At 39.6% G+C, this 17,421-nt stretch overlaps 1 protein-coding gene across 1 annotated transcript in view; it reads left to right on the top strand.

Annotated features, from left to right (window-relative positions):
- The window catches only part of RUNX1T1 (RUNX1 partner transcriptional co-repressor 1), a 94,421-nt gene that overhangs the window by 32,678 nt on the left and 44,322 nt on the right, over positions 1–17,421 (top strand). Inside the window, exons 2-4 of the mRNA XM_086609455.1 lie at positions 10,652–10,789; positions 14,579–14,820; positions 16,577–16,666. Of these exons, the coding sequence (XP_086465581.1) occupies positions 10,652–10,789; positions 14,579–14,820; positions 16,577–16,666 (470 nt within the window). The remainder of the gene's footprint in view (positions 1–10,651; positions 10,790–14,578; positions 14,821–16,576; positions 16,667–17,421) is intronic.

Here is a 17,421-nt window from a genome sequence, read left to right as displayed (position 1 = left end):
TAAAACAGAACGTAAAAAAAATGAATCACAGTAAGCATTTTTATATACAAAATCAAGTAAGTAAAACTTGATTAAATATGTGTATAAGTGCATGTACGCACACACACATGCAGGCACATGCCCACACATATGCACATATATAGAAGCAAGCCATGGAAGCTGTACTGATCCACATAGGTCAATATTAAATTGCTGTGCTGGGATAGTAGGTTTAACTGGCTTGATGAAAATGAGGTTCTATAAATCGAAACCCCTTTGTTTTTATGTATTTGTTGTGGAAAGAAAGGAATATATATAATTTGAATCTGCTCGGCATGAAATGAAACATGTTTTGTACAACTGTCAAGCATGGTAATGCTATGATACCTGAAATTGTTTTAATATTTTGCTTGTGTTTTCTGTGGTGTCTGTAATAAATGCAGATTTTTTTCAGTTCAGGCTTCAGCTGTGTGATTTTTTTTTTTTTAGGTCTGATATTTAAAATTCAAAACAACAGGAAGATACTTTTAATGAAAGAAGTTTTACATTTTATTGTGCAAGACTAAGACTGCTGTGATGCTTTGAGGTCTAGAAACATTGCATGTAATTGTATGCCCTGTGAGTGGTCTCATTAGTTTACCTACAGCTGTCTTCTGTATCTACAGTTAGGCACATATTTCTGAGCCAGTCTGGGACTGGGGACTGCAAGGCTAACCCAGCACCTCTCTTCCTGGCTGAGCTAACCTGATTTCTGTGCCAGTTTGAATTTGTATGAGTTCACTGGCGTCAGAAGGAGATTTAACCTGGTTTTACATTTGTTAGTTTGGTTTTAAATGACATACACACGTTTCTTCCTTTCCCTCTTGCTTTATATGCTTATATTTATTTCATATTAACATTTTAAGTATATATGTGATACATTAGGCCAGACAATTGATTTGAAATGTGTTTGGTTTTGCTAACGGTAACGTTTGTTTTGCTTGTGAGCTTGTTTGTTAATAAATAATATTACCTCATCTAAGAAAATATTTGAGATGGAAGAGTCTTAATTTCGTGTGAAGTTCCTGAGACTCTTTCTTCTCTTTCACCTCTCCACTGCTGCTTTCAGGTGCGATCCAGTGCCTGACATAAAAGATGGTTGGTGTGACATGCAGCATCGAGGAGCTGACTTGTAACTAATAATGAGTGTTTTCTCACACTGTCTAGACAGTCAGTCATGTAAACACAAGATGTCTTTAATGGCATCATCTGATTATGTGATATGATAGTCTTCGAAAGTGTGTATTTCCCCAAATGCTGAAGTACAGATTAGGGTAATAAATTGCACTACTTGGTATTATACGCTGACAGTCTTTGAGACAGGGAGAAAAGCCTACAGTTTCACAGATGAAGTTAGTGACAGTTTCTGTCACTGGTAGTGGCAACAAGTAACAGTGGCAGCACCTGAGTGAGGGTTTCGGGGAGAAATATGTTTCAGCATATATTTTCCATTGGTGGATGAATACCTGTCTTGGCTGGCTGAATAGAAACCAAGCAGCTAGCATGCCTGGTGACCGAGGATCAGCAATTCTCGTGTACACCGGCCACGCTGCTAGAGCGCGCTGAATGACTCTGCTTCTCATGAGGCACAGGACCTAGAGCTGCACAGGAATATTTATACCATCTGATTTAGCAGCCTTAGAAATTAATAAATTAAAGGCTCAAACTCTTCTTTTCACTGATTATATGGGCGGTCTAGTCTGCTAATTTAACTGTCTGCATTAGATGGGAGAAATTAGCAGCCTTCCTCCGACTGGAGTGGTACTTGCTGTTGGGAGGGAGTTTGGCCACCCGTGCTTTCTGTCTTACGGGTAAGGCCCTGTTCTTCAGGCATGCACATTTGGCCTAACTGAACAAACTTTTCATCGTTTGAAATATCACTGGGAGGAACTGAGTTATTGAATGGGTAAAATGGAGCAATCTGTTAGAGCGGGGATTTGGGAGCTTGATCCGTGAGGTGAGGAGCAGTCTGGCTCAGACTGGTCAACACCACTCTACTTTAGAGGATCTTAACTTGGCCATGACAAATTCCACAGTTTAAAAACAAGCAAAGCCAGATGTATATCCATTACCTTCTCAGTAGTTCCTGTGTCATCTTTTCAGATGTACAATATGGAAAATATGACCTCCTACACCCATGTTTGATTGTTTTTGAGCCTAAAGGACTTCTGTCATGTTTTATAAATGTAAGTGATGCCTTTTAAAAGTACAACCATAATAACTTTTTGCTGGTGGAGTAATTTAATACCTAAAGCTGCCCTGAATCTAAATAAGTTATTTTAGATTATTTTATCTGGTCTGTATCAGACTTCAGTTCTAGTTAAATCTAATGGAATACTGGTATCAGTACTCTCTTAGGACTTTTCTAAAATAGGTACAGCTACGCTCTATATGCAAGTGCATTAAAAATAAAGGGAGTTCATATTCATTTTGCGTCAAACTTTTAGCTGTGTGTAACAAACTATTTACTGTTAATTTAGGACCATACAAACATTGGACTAAAAACATAAATGTGCTTCTGGAGAGCAAGTTTGGAAATTTTAATTGACATTGGGAGAGCAAATGTTCTTACTTCTGATGGGAAGGATGTGTGCTGTGTGTGTTTGGGTATGTAAGAGCATACAAACAATAACAATTTGATGCTGATGGCATTTGAATTTCTTAGATATCAGTCTAACTTCATCTGTAGTTTGTCAAACAACAGGCAATCCTGACAAGGGTAAGTCTTCCAGAGAAGATGGTACAAAAAGGAAACAAATGATTGGTCAGGGAGCATTTGGGAAGTTACATCCGAAAACATCCCAGTGGTTTCCTCCATAAGTATAGGAGAAGTGAAGGGAGTGATTGTTAACATGGAGAGGTTGTCACCTCCATAGCTTGTAGTAGAGGCCAGGAAGTGGGTTTGGCCAGCGGTTGCTCTGATTGTTCTTCAGTTCTCCATGCTGGAGGTGGTGGGCACCTCTTCTTTGCTTCACTTGGGCCTCAACATTCAGTGGGCTGGTTTTGGAATGGCAGTAGTAGTTCCTGTGTTGTGAAAGACAACCACTCAAAACACTCGTCTCCTAGTTTGGAAACTCGTCAGCAAAGTGGAGTAGAAAAGATCCAGGAAACAGTGTAAACAGGAAAATAGTATTTCAATAGTGATTGTGAAACTGTTTGCTTTTTAATGGCATTAGTTCTGCATACATGGAGGCATTTTCATGATTCTTGGTGGGATAGTTAGAATAAATCTGCATTGTCTTCACCTTCAGTACAGGCCAACTGGTGTGTATTCAGCCATGACAATAGAACTTGTAGACTTTATTTTCTGGGGGCTTGTGGAAATTTAGGGCAGCTGCTACAATTTGGCCCTTATTTTGCTTGTCTCTTCTTGCTAAAGTATTTCATAAACCATTATGGTGGCAGCAGATCTAGATTTCTTCCCTGCATTGCTTTGTATGTTCAAGCGATTTTACATGGTAAAATTTGCAAAGGAAGAAGGAGAAAAGAGGCATTTGGTTTTTTTTAAAAAAGAAGGTTCAATTCTGACAGGAGTCAGTTATTTAATTATTAAACACCTGAAAGCGAATTTATGATAGTTTTGAAACTGTCAAAACATGTCAGATTATTAAATGAGAGGAAAAATATTATTTTTCTAATTTTTTACTCTTTTAAAATGAAATTATATGGTTAGACAAGTTTGGTTTTTTTCAGGAGAAAATAATATGTCCAAGCGAAGCCAAGCCATAACGTTTTTGTTTCAACTCTGACATTGAACTCATACATTGCTTATTTTATTATACGTATAACTGTCTGGCCTTCAGCTGCTAAGCCATGATTGTGGAACACATTATTTTGCCAGTCACCACTGCTCACCCCAGAGAACTGAAACGAAAGAGGGTGCTTCTGCTTTTTCAGTTGTTTGTCAGGATGGTAGGACCAGTCGTAGAACCGTAGAATCATAGAATGGTTTGGGTTGGAAGGGACCTTAAAGATCATCTAGTTCCAACCCCTCGTTCAAGGTACTGTTGTGGATGAAGAACATGATGCAAAGCGTTGCGTGTCATTCACCTGGTTTACATCATCCAAAAGCCCTTCGTACCAAAACCAGGAGACAGTAGCACAGAAAACCCTTTCAGCTTTTGGGAGAGTGTGGAGATTGCATTCTTCTCAAGACTTTTTTTTAGCACATCTGAAGAAAACTCAGTGAATTCCCAGGATGCAGAATTTCTTTTAGCTCCTGCGTAGTAAATGAGAAAAAATGTGTAAACCGAGTGTGCTTTAATTTATTCTGAAGAATAGCTAGCAATAGGAAATGTTCAACTAACTGAGCAGAGGAGAACCAAGATAAGACTGCAACAAAGTTGTGATGCTGGTCTTGCAAAAGGGTCATCATATTCAGTAGGTGGGCTTCCTACCCAGTGTGCTAAAGGAGTAGTAAAATGTTATGTCATCTTGAAAACTTCGCTGTGTGCATCTGTCGCTTGCCCCACACCCTTTCTCATTGCTGGTGTTTAAAGCTTGCAGGGGTTGTGTTTTGTGTCAAAAGACGGAGTCTGAGTGTCTGAGCTGCTTTCTGATGCTGCCCTTCTGCAAATCACCTAGGGAGTAAAAGTTCTCTGTTGGGGAGCTGGAAACCGGGTGATGTTCTCTTTCTAGACCAATAATCTGACAGCATCTGGTGCTGACAGAAAGTTATGTCCATATTATATCTGTTTGATATCAGTTGTTTATAGCACAAAAACATCCATCGTGCTTAGGTCCTTGTTTATTCATTAAGCAAAAGCCAAAAGGGCCAAGAGATGAATGGAATGAAGACTGAACCGGTCTCAAACAAGTCCCAGGCATGCTTGGCTGGGAGAGGGTCTGCAGTGGCGTTATCCAAATGTCATGTTTTATGGATGCATCATAGGGCTTCCAGTTTTTCCCAGGTGTGCAGTGCATGCAGTGGGTAGGCTTTACCATATATATCAGGCTTATACCATGCATTCTTCAACAAGTCCTTTTCAGCAAATGCAAAAGATATCTTGTAATATTGTCCTGCTCTGTGTAGAGGCAGGTCTGAGAGTCGGGAGTTGTGGGTCTCTGTAGAGATACTGCCTTGTAACGGTGCTGTGTGACTTGGACAGATCGGAGGAGGGAAGGTTCTGTACTTGATAGCATTATGGATGGAAGAGTTCATAACTCATTTCATATATTGGTCCTCTTAGGTGGACTTGTGGATTTCTGTCTCCCAGTTCATCGCTACTGTGACTCACAACCTGTAGTTGTTACCTGCTTGCAAATTCCATTATATTCCTCTCAAAATAATCAAAATTAGTCCAATGCCATCTAGGTAATCATCAGCAGCATTACATCCCATAGACTGAGGTCTCAATTCATATAATTTGGGTGGCGGGGGTGGGTTCTGATCCTGTGTGTCATATGCAGGGTTTGTACTTTCTGTGAGTTTAGAGGAAACAAGACAATAGGCTCTTTTAATTTGGCAGGTTTTATTTTTATTTTTAATGTGTTGGCAGAGAAGTAATAAGTACTGTACAATCAATATAGAGCATCTTCTAAGAATCTTTCATGCCTGAGTATACATCTGGAACTGTTTGCACTAACTAAAAGTAAAATAAATGCCACAGCGTATTATACCATACTTTTTTTCATTTAAAAAAGGAAATTGAAAACACACCAGTCCTACAAATGCTTGACATTGAATTGGCTATTGAAATGGTATCAGTAAAGTATTTATATATTCCATATTTTGTTCCGTGCATCAGCTTTCCTTGATGCGTTAGACTTGGAAGGGTGCCACGTGAGCTGAAATGTTGCCACATATGAAAGACCGCCTTGTTTTAAAAATGGACTGAATCATTTAAGATACAGGAAGTAAAGTAAATCAGTTTGAATAGATGCACATCTCTTTGCCCCTGCCTCTGCACGTTTTACTTTGCCTTTTCCCTATTTGTCTCCAGAAGCTGGCTGTGCTTATGGTAAATATCAGTGTTCACCTAACACTAAATATAGTGATAAAAATAACTCCTACTATAAAAACTGAATGAATGACAAGAATGGTATAGTTTCATGAACCAAGAAATCCACAGAAGAAATAGCATAATTTAAAGTTGGTTTTACAACATTCTTTAATTTAAAACGGAGCAAAATACTTCTGTGGTAAAGTTGCAGTTCTTCACTCTGTGCTGTAAAAGAGATTCAAGAATGTATATTAAAAATGTTTGGGATTTTTAATTTTTTTTTTTTTAAACAACAAACATAATCCAAAGCAAATGCAATAGGTCTCTGCATACTTGAAACATACTTTCCGAATTTATTCTAAGACTCTCACTGCAGCAGAGGGTTGTGTGTATGGATTAGGACTAGACCATTATTTCACCAGCTATCTCCATCCTGAATTGATTGCAGCGAACACTGCAGAATGAACTGCAGATGTCTTCTTTTCCCTCCGGTTTGGAGGACCTCTGGTTTCAGCCCCATTTGATCCGAACTGGTCTAAGGAGTGCAAGTCTGTCATTGTTTAGAGGGATTTGGTGGAAGAAATCTTTGCACCTGGAAGAAGTTACTCTCTGTGTTACACAGCCTGTGTCTGAAACATGTGATGCTGTGGGATACTGCCTGTATGAAACTTTGTGGTGTGGCCCTACTGATTCTGGGTTATGATTTGAAATGTCAGAATCCCAATAGAAAAAAAAAAAAAAAGCAAATCAGAACTAGCTTTGCAAATGGGGAGTTTGGTTTGGCACGAAAGCATAAAAAAACGTTTTTGAATTCAAGAAATTAAGCAATTTTAATACGTGATTTTCCTTAATGTTCCTCCAAATTTCAGACAAAGTTCAATGTATATGCTCCTGTATTAAAAAAAGAACAGAGCAAATGTACATGAAATCTTAACACAGGTAAGATTTCATGTGTAGAAAATACAATTTTTCCTCTTGAAGGATTCTTTCTTCCCCTCCCAAACCCTCATCACCTCTGAATGTACGGATAGCAGAATATCCACAGAGAGTTTGTATGAAAAATGTCTATACATTAAAGTCCTTATGGAGTAACATAGTTTAGGGGAAACTTGGCTCGTGAATCCGATGTAAATACCGTTTTGCCTTTAGCTGTCATATTTTCAGGATATTTCTTAGCAATTAGAGTAAAAAGTGTTGTGTTTGTTTGGTTTTAAATTTAAAAAATCTTAGTTTGTAGAAGCTGGAGTTCTAGGCTAAGTAACGCCTTTATCACCAGCAGCTCTGCTCTGTGCTCCATCACCATCCCATCCCTTGAGAGATCTTCCTCTCAAAAACAGAGCTGCTAAGGTTCTCTGAGGTTGTGGGTGGTGGGACAGTGGTGGGTTCAGAGCAGCTGTAGGCAGGTGCTCCCAGCCCTGTAGGTGCCTTGGAGATTAAGGAACCAGGTGTGGAGGCAAGTGAGATCAGAATGGCCCTGCAGGAGTTTTGCTATTAAAGAGGGTGGAAAGGTGGGATATAAAGGCTGCAGTGGAGCAGATTGTCCTCCTGGGTGGTGCGTTGGTGGTGGTGTCTTCCAAGCATGTGGAAGTGCTTTTGCATTTTGCATTGTACTTTTCAAAAGCCTCCCTCTGGGAGGGTCTCTGCTCTGACAAGATAATCTTGTACCCTGGTTAGAAGTGTTTTGAGGTGTGCTTGAAAGGAGCCTTATATCTCCTTACAGAAGGCAGGGCTAGGGGACTTAAAGACAACCAGAGATAAATCTGTCTGCCTGCCATGGGACAGTAGCAGAGTGGGGTTTAGGGCCTTGCAAGGAGGAGGGAGGTTAAGCAAAAGTAAGCGGCCTATAGAGATGTTTTTTTGTTTGTGTGGGTTTTTTTTTGTTTGTTTTTGTTTGTTTGTTTGTTTTGTGGGTTTTTTTTTTTTTTACCCCTAAGAGGTCCAAAGAAAGGTAATTAGGAAAGTCAAGCTTGATGGCGTTAGATTTATATAAGAAATACAGGAGTCTGTGAATATTTCCGACGATGCACAAACCGGGTGTCAGACACTGTAAAAAAAAAAAAAAAAAAAAAAAGGGGGTAAAAACCAGTTGGATCACAGTAGAATGGCAATCTGAAATTGGAGGGCAAAAGCAACACACTGTTTCCCACTCCCCTGTTCAATTTAAGTAAGAAAACATTGCCAGCTTTTTGGGAAAGCCTCCCCCCTCCAATCTGGATGCGTTTCTGAGCAAACCTGAACTTTTGAAATGTGGCAAAGGAGGGGGGGGGAGCAGGAGCCGTGCGGTTGGTTACAGGCTCGGGATCACTTTTAGTTATCACCAGCTGAATTGGAGGATACAGGCTGTGCCTGCTCGCTGCAAGCAGCAGACTGTTAGAGGAGTTCGATTTCTCTCACTCCTTCTTCCACCCACCTCCATCTCCTCTGTGCCTGTGTCTGCGCTCCCACATGCTTCAAATCTGTGTACCTGGACTGCCTTCCTTAACAGTTCAATGTGAGTGTTAGCAGAATGAAAACCAGATGGACCAGCAGTTCCCACTGTTATCTCCCCACCAGCTCTGGCAAGCCTCCCTTTCCCTCTCCTTTCTTGGCATGGCAGAAATATTTGCCTTTATTTAGGAGGGCTTGGGCTCACTGCTGTGCCTCTTTCCCTCTGTTGCAATATGAGCTGAAAGCTATTTATTCCCTCGTTGCTGAGGTTGGTTGAGGTGAGTGCAAGATGAATTCGGCTATTAAGGAAGCAATTAACATTTCAAGACGAGTTTTTATACTTCTTTATATTAAATGAATGGCTTGTTGAAGATATAGATTTAACTGTTTTAGTATAGTGATATGGAAAGGAAATTTGGATAGAATTTGTTTAAAAACTTGCTTTTGTTTTCCAGCATGTAATGATTTACTGTTGCTTGATTTGCAAATCAAACCTCACCTGTCTGTGTAGCAGCCTTAATATTTACACTAGTCATTTTGGATACTGTTCCCTACACAGCTGAGGTTCGCTAACCCTAAATCTACACTACAGATCCTATAATACTGTATCTGTATTCTCCTCATCCTGTTCTGGGGGTGTTTCACTACTCATCTTCCCCAAAATTTTCTGTGAATTCTGTATGTATTGACTCCTTTTCCCTGAGGACTTAAGCACCGTCTGTAGGCACTTCTACAAAGGGTGAAGATGGCTTCTATAGTTGCAATACCCAGCACACTGCGTCTCTAGGACATACTTCCTCAGTTTCCTCAGTTTCAGGCAGCTAAATATCGGTATCTATTATGTGTTGTTAATATTTGTGGGCGGTGGGGTTTTTTTCTGTCTTTCTGATAATTAAATGTTTTGAGGCTCTTAAATAGCATTGCATTTAATTTCTATTAATCTCTCTCAGGGCAAATTTCAGATATGATTTTTTGGTTGAAGTTTGTGTGTTGTTAGTAAGAACAAGGAAAGCACGTCGCAAAGTGGACTGACGGAATTTACAGAACGTGACAGACTTTGCTATTGTCTTGAATTAAAACCACAGACTTACATGCTTGCCCATTAGCAGCTACACTTTCTTTGCAAAATAGTTTAATGGAGCTCAGGAAGACTTGTGTGGGGCAGTGTATAAAATACATAACCCTGACCCCACAAAGAAGGGGTGGAAGAATTTAACTTATACCCATTAAATGCTAAACTTGGTCTTACTCATCTTTAGTCAAGATGACTCGCTAAACTCCTGGAATGAGTAAGGAAGCCTTAATTTTGCTTTCAGTTGGTAAATGTTGTCATGTTTTGCCCATTCTTGATAAATGAAACATAAGGGTTTGGGTGGGTTTTTTGAAATTGTAACATAGAGATGTCCAAAAAGATGTTGGAGGAAGAAGATACTTCTATAGCTTCTGTATCAAATATCTTGCATCATTAGATCTTTAGTTGCAAGAGAAATGTTAGGTTTTCTGCTTGGTTTTGCCTTTTGTTTGTTTGTTGTCTTGGGGAGGTGTGTTTCTACTTATCTTGCAAGTTTTGAACATTAAAGATTTTTCTTAATGTGTGAAGGTGCAAACTTAGATGCTTTTTTTTTTTAAAAAAAAGTTATATATGTGTGACAATTGACTTACTGTTTTGGCATGTTGTTTTCATTTTTCTGGTGAATGTAAGAATATCCAAGGGCAGAGTGGTAAGGTGATCCAGGAGGTGTGTGGTATTTAACATAAGTATCTCTCCATGATGACAAAGAGAAGTGATGGAGAGGACAGCAGGTGTTACAAAAAAGAGACATGAAAAGTGCTGGCTTCAACCAATGTCCCACCCAATATCTCACCTGTACTAAAGAGCTTCAGGTTTTAGTTCTGCAAGAGCTGTCGTAAGGGGATTTATTACCTTCCTGTCTCTTCATCTGTTTTTTTCCTTCTGGCTAACATGAGAGCCTTGAAGGGAGGTGGCATTATTGCAGCTCCAGGAGTGCTTGGGAGGTAGCATCTGCACACGCTAGAAATGAAAACAAAAGATAATGCAGCACTGCTACAAATGAGGTCTTACCATCTGTGTTACACCTTCTTAAGTAAGGTTTAGATGATGTAATTTGTGAAGAGCACACTGGAGTAGATAATCAGGTGGCAGATTCTGAAATGACTTGCCTCTTGTATTAGTTTTTAAGTTTTTGTCAGAGGGGGTGTGCTTGGGGAAATAAACCGGTGTGTTCCTGTGGTGTGTGTTGCAGATCGAACTGAGAAGCATTCCACAATGCCAGACTCACCTGTGGATGTGAAGACACAATCCAGGCTGACGCCTCCAACCATGCCACCTCCTCCCACTACCCAAGGAGCTCCAAGAACCAGTTCATTCACGCCCACAACGTGTAATTAGACTTATTTTCTTCCTTTTCTTCCATATTCTTTCTATTATATGTGTAAGAAACCAAAATATGTGAAGGGAAACCTGCATGACATGGCGGGAGCAGCATTTGGTTGTACTGCAATAAAGTAATTGAGCAAAACTAAGATAACAGATTAACACATCTTTAAGGTATTAAGACATTCACCTCAGAGTTGTATTGTTATTTCATTGACAACTTGGCTGCAGTATCAAAGAACAGTGAGCACTGGTTTCCCATGTACTTAATGCTCAGATCAGTCCTTCCATGAGAAGAACAGAAAACCACCTCTTCTATGCCATTCTGTTGTTTAAAGGATCCCGTTTTCTTTTGTGTAGAAATTTTGGGGGTTTTGTTTGTTGATGTTTTTGAAGTTGAGGTAATTCATAAAGAAAATACTTACCTTCATCCCACTTATGATTGAAAGAAGAATTCTGATTTAAGAGCTATTTAATGTCTAATTAATATCTATAGAAAATTAAAAATAAAGATATTTTATTGTTTTATCTAGAAATTTCTAATCTGTGACCACTTTACTTCTCTAAATCACTTGGGGCTGCATCTCTCTCTCAGTTTATTGATGTAAACACACAAGAAACTCTGCTAGCCTTGATGGAATTACTCTGCATTCATATCAGTGCAACTGAGATTTGAATCTGGCATGTTGTCTGGACTATTCTTTTCACAGCCATGAAATGATCCACATTTCTCTTACCAAGATTTAGCTGCAAATTTTTTGGTCTCTTTTATACTGCCTTGTAATAGTATAAACATGAGAATGTGTTTACATTTCACATTTTAAATAAAACATTTTTAGAACAGTAGAATACATATGCCTAAACAGAATGAAGGCAGCATCTTCTATTTGTCTTGCCTGTGTCTGTTTAGTCCCTTTCTGTCTGTTAAATGCCTTATTTAAAATTCACCTCTATGCAGAAGGACAGCTGGAGGCCTTTGTACTACTTATATCCCAGGGAACCCTGTCCTGACGATTTACATGGAACTTAAACAGTGAGGCGGGTTTGTGCCAGCTATTCGCATAAACTCAAATTTAACCCAGTGACCCTGATCCTGCAAAGATTTGTCTGTTTTGCTTAACTCCAGCACCTGAAGCATCCTAGCAGCTGCTTGGTCTAAAGTTAATTTGTTTCTAGGTTTTTGCAGGACGAGGCTCTTTCAGATTAAGCTTTCCAGTGTGATGCACTTTGCGTAGTTCTGGGTGATTTTGAAAATCATAAAAGGAATAGGACAATATTCTTCTTTAATCACTCTTATAATCCTCAGTATACTGGCAAGATTTCCGGATGTTTGTTTATTTGATTGGGTTCAGCACTTCAGGAAGGTGTGTGAACCATAGCTGGATTTTTGAGGCTGTTTATATGAAAAGTAAAAGTCTAAAAAAGTCTAGTTTTAATTGCCTTTTACCCTTTTAGATTTTGGATTTTGGCCTTGGTGGTTCCAGTTTGTACAGTAAACAGTCACTTCTGTTGGAGTGTCTGTTACATTTATTATTACTACAGTGGGAATGCCTGTAGGCCAGGAATATCATACTTGTTTTCTGGTTATGAGTATGCTTGTTTTCTTTGGTTCAGATGATTAAAAACTCTTGACATATATTAGTTTCAAATTTTTAAATGCTAAAATCTGTTTTATTAATAACAGGGTTTTGTTTTCGAAATAACGTAGATCTTTGCTGGTTGGCAAATTCAGACATTATAAAGAAAAAGATAAAATCATTAGTATGAGGTGGGCTATTACAAAAAAAAGTTTTAGGGAAGCTGCATTTGGGGGAGTATTTCTATATTTCTTTTGCTGTGAGAGTTTTACTGCCTTTCTCATTCTCGTGTCTATCCTAGGTAATGAACTCTGCTGTTCTGTGCTTTCTGATCATAGCCCCAGGACCCTCTGCCTAGAGCAGCCCCTTACCAGTGACTGTTTTGAGTGGTGTCAGGCTAGAGCAAGACATGTTCTTGTTCTTCCCAGACCTCATTTACTAAGTTCATGGTATGATGACTTTTGGCTATGCAAGTTCTTTGCAATCACAGTGTATTTATTTACTCAGATATCTCACTCTACTGCAGCGCTCAGAGAGCATGGCTTGGAGCTACACGTGGAGCTGAACTTGCTGAGGCCAGCGTCTTTCTATTTCTGTTTTTTCCACTTCTTGTTCTCCCTAGCCCACACAGCAAGAATAGGCAACCGAAAACTGGGGTAAAACACAAGTAGAAACTATATAACCATTCAGATAGCTTTTTCTGTAGTGTATCCAGAAGGACACTTCAGTCACTAGGGCAAAAGCGTCTTCAAAATTATTGTGGTAGTGAATCGTGGTAAATCTGGTAATAGGGTAGTGATTTAAACTTAGTAATAGGTGTCCACCCTCAAAAAGAACTTGTTGTCTAAGAAGAAAGATGACTGCTGGAGAAAGTGACAAAGAGACAAGGATGTTTGGCTTCAGAGAGGCCGCTCATTAAGAAACACTGAAAGCTCTTTAAGTTGCTAGCTCACCATGATTATGTTTTTAAATAGGAAGCAGTTTAGACTAACGCTCCTATGCGTTTTTGATTGTAGACAAGTTCCTGATTTTTGATGATTTTTGGGATGGGTTCTGAGTGACTTCCCGAAAAGAAATCAGCGAATTTCTCAAGGGCAATGACCAGCTGAGCGCGACTGCTCAGTTGTGTGCTGTGTGCCGTGTGCCCACACCTGCCAGGGCACTGGTACATTTATATTTCTAGCGAGCTGTCCTTTTTCTTGCAATTCACTGTCATTTTGTTGAGTCAGACTCAACCGACCTCAACAGAGTGTGTTTGACTGTTGCTGTTCCAAGTAACCTGGGTGGAAAAGGATGTCCTCGGTATGATTCTTTGCTCTCCTCTGGAGCGTGGATAAGAATCAAACTGAAATCACGGCCAAAAACTGTCTGTTTTTCTCTTCAGTATGTCTGTATGAATCTTGTTGCCATAAATTTTGAACACTTAGTACTTTAGATAGTTACTCTCACAGCAACCTTTCAACAGGAGGGAAATGCTTTCCTATCATTTCTAGAGATATGGCATTGGCACATGAAAGCTGAGTGATTTGCTCGTGGTCTCTGACAAGTCTTCTGAAGTCTCGCTTCGTGCCCTAGCTGCAAGGCTTCAGGCCACAGTGAGCATGGCACCGTTTGTACCTGCACAAACGACTTTGTGTGCTCCATATGTTAGCAGCTAGGAAATCTGTATCAGAAAAAATAACCTTCTCATTGGGTGATGTAAGGTTAAAACGTGAAAGTCCTGTTTTATAAACACAGCTGTCAGTTGTGTGTACAAAACACAAGTAAAAATATTCAGAGATAAACTGAGGCTTCGAGAAATATGTCTGCACATTTTTTTCTACCCCAAAGAGCAATTTTTTTTTTAATCTTCAGTCATATATGCACTCATGCTCTTTCTCTCTCTGTTTCCCTCCCTCTCTTTTTAAAATCCTCTGACAAAAGGCTGGTATTCAAATGATGCTTTTCAGTTCCAGGAGCGTTTTGAGGGGGCTGTGTGAGAGGCAGCTGCTGTTACTTCCAGTCCATACACCGTTCAGTACCAGCTACTGGGAAATAGATATAAACTGCAGAGTGTTGCTCTGTCAAAAGGCTAATTATCTTTGATTGTGCAACTTAATTAATTTTGAGGTCAAGCACAGAAAACATAAGCTGATGGATTTTCCCCTGTCTTCGTTCTCTCTCTCCCTCCCTCTTCCCCCCCTCTGTCTGTTTTATCCTCCTTTCTCTTTTTCTTTCAGTAACCAATGGCACTAGCCATTCACCAACAGCGTTAAATGGAGCTCCATCTCCTCCTAATGGCTTTAGCAATGGGCCATCCTCTTCCTCTTCCTCTTCTCTGGCTAACCAGCAGTTACCGCCAGCTTGTGGAGCTAGGCAACTCAGCAAACTGAAGAGATTTCTTACAACCTTACAGCAGTTTGGCAATGACATTTCACCAGAGATTGGGGAGAGAGTGCGTACCCTTGTGCTAGGACTTGTGGTAAGCAAAAATCAATGATATAATAACTGTGATCTTTTTCCTCTCTCCTTTTCCCTCTTTTATGCTTGACATGTTTATTGTATAAAAGAGCGGGTCACATACACTGCATATATCATGCTTTAAAGATACCAAACATGCAAGAATGAAGTGCTGGCTCTTGCTGCTGAAGCTAACATAAGTAACTTGACTAGCTGCCCAGGGGTGGCAGCTATTCTCAGCCAGATACAGACTTGGCTCTTTTTGCCAGTATAGTATTATGCTGTAATGCTGTGAAAGGGTTCTCGTTCTGTACTGGCAGCACTCCTAGTGTAGACATACCTTCAGTTATATAATGTAGTAATATATGGTTTGGCTTACCTAGTTTAGTTGGCTGGGAAGAGCGCTCTACATATATAGGGGCAGAATAGTGGTTAAAAGAATAAGCTGAATATATGTTTGGACTGCGGTTACGCAGTGGAAAACCTTTCCTCAATATTCGTTGAACCTAACAAGGAGGGACCTGACGGTGCATTGCTGCTACTTAAGTCACCTTATTTATAAGGCTGTCTTAATGTGATTATGTAGCTGAATGAAAATTTCAGCTTTTTCTTACCTGTATCTGTCAAGTTGGGCTGCTATTTTACAGGCAAACTGTTGTGAATCTGGCCCAGGATTCTTTTTGTTCCCAGTAAAGTCCTCTCTCTGCCAGACATTGTTGTCTCCCATGTATCTCTATCTCCTTCAGCAATAATTAGATGTACCAGGAAAAATGCTGTTGTGGTGCTCTGATTTACTTGTGTTCCAAGCAGCTGCAGTTGCCATTGGCTTCATTTGGAGCAAGGACTGCCAGCAATGCTTAGTACTAGGGCTCGGGTGCCACCTGTATCTTCACAAAACCTTATGTGGCAGTGGTGGGTGCCCCTTCACTTGAGTCTGTTTCAAAAGGAGGTTTAATGTAGGCAGCGTAACTTCAGTCAATAAGTCTACTCTCCATTTGCTTCCGTATCCAGAATGCCCATTTAATGCCATTTTGTTTGTCCCATGGCTCTCTGTGGAAAAGGGAAATAATAAAGAGACAAAAGACAGCTTTGGGACCATCTACCTGCCCTTGATTTTCAGATCAAAAGTGCTTGCCCACTGTTAATAACAGTTGATTTCTACTTTCGTCTGAGCTCTGAGGAGTAAATTAGGATCTTTTCCTTGGGAATGTCCACATATGTTATTCCCTTGGTCAAGCCTGTGCAGCATGTGGTCTTCATGATTTTGCCCTCAGCTGCAAGGTAATGACTTTCCTACATAGCCTAGAACATAGTAAACAATCCTCTTTGTAAGTACAAGAGGCAAAGTGCAGTTTTCCTCCTCAAACAAGGAATGTGCCTTTAAAAGTGTAATATATTTTTTTTTGTTTGTATGCATGTTAATTACCACTTCTGCACTGGGAACAAAATTACTAGAGGTTCCAATAGAAAAAAAACCCCAACATTCTTGAGGAAAGCAGCTTTAACTCATTAAGTTTGAAACGTGAAAGCATTTCCGCACTTAGCACCTGAGAGCTTAAACTGTGCTCTGAGCAACAGGCACTGAATATCTGAGATACTGGTGGTTTCCTCTGAGTATTTTAATAAAGTAATAATTTAATATGTGGCATGCTTTTCTTTATCCTCTTATCGATATCAAGAACGAGTTATTAAGCAATTTCAGCGTGCTTTGGTTACTGTTTCTCTTGCTAAGTGTTTTCATTATTTTGTCACCAAGACAGAATTTTTTTTCTCAACAGAATTCTACTTTGACAATTGAAGAATTTCATTCCAAACTGCAAGAAGCTACTAACTTCCCACTGCGACCTTTTGTCATCCCATTTTTAAAGGTATTGCACAGTTCAGTGATCTGGAAAGTATTTCAAACCATATTGTTGCTAGGTCACAGATGTGTGTTACAGTTTTGTTTTTTTTTTTTTTTTAAGAGAGTCAGGAAAATGAATAACGTTTAACGGCTTCTTTCCATAACTTAGTGCATGGAACTACATTTGAGTGTATGGTTCGGGGACCGTTTCTGGCTATTCACAGGAACTGTTGGTTCCCTAATTCTATACTCACTGTTGTTTGGTTTATATTTTTAGCTTGTAGATACAGAACCTTTTACAAACTAAGTCTTGAGACTTGGTTATAAATATTATAACATCAACTGCTTGCAAAAAGCTAGAATTTTGCTAACTTTGCGTGATTCAGAGCAAGGGGATGTCAGGAATTCCTGGCAGCGTGGCTAAATCTTTTCTAAAGCACTGCCCATCATTAGTACATGATGAGATTGTGACACTCTGCCATGCAAGGAAAAGATTAATTTATTCTGATTCCAGCCACCAGTACAAATGTGGTGTCTTAAGGAAGCTGGTAACTGTGTCCACTGGTTTATACTTATTCACCTTTTATTAGAAATTAAAGATAAAATCTCACTCAAAAGCCAATTAATAAAATACGGCACAAGATGTGCCAAATAGGAATCAGAGAAGCAAAATCTTCTTTGAAGTCAGGAAGTTATTCTGCCTCTCACCTGTCAGTAACTACCTCCTCTGAACTGCCGTGATCTCTGAACACCCCGTGTTGCCTTCTCAGAGTATATTGT

This window comes from Tauraco erythrolophus, chromosome 3 (genome assembly GCF_009769465.1).
Source record: "Tauraco erythrolophus isolate bTauEry1 chromosome 3, bTauEry1.pri, whole genome shotgun sequence".
Taxonomy (NCBI): domain Eukaryota; kingdom Metazoa; phylum Chordata; class Aves; order Musophagiformes; family Musophagidae; genus Tauraco; species Tauraco erythrolophus.
This window is presented reverse-complemented; position numbering and strand designations above follow the sequence as displayed.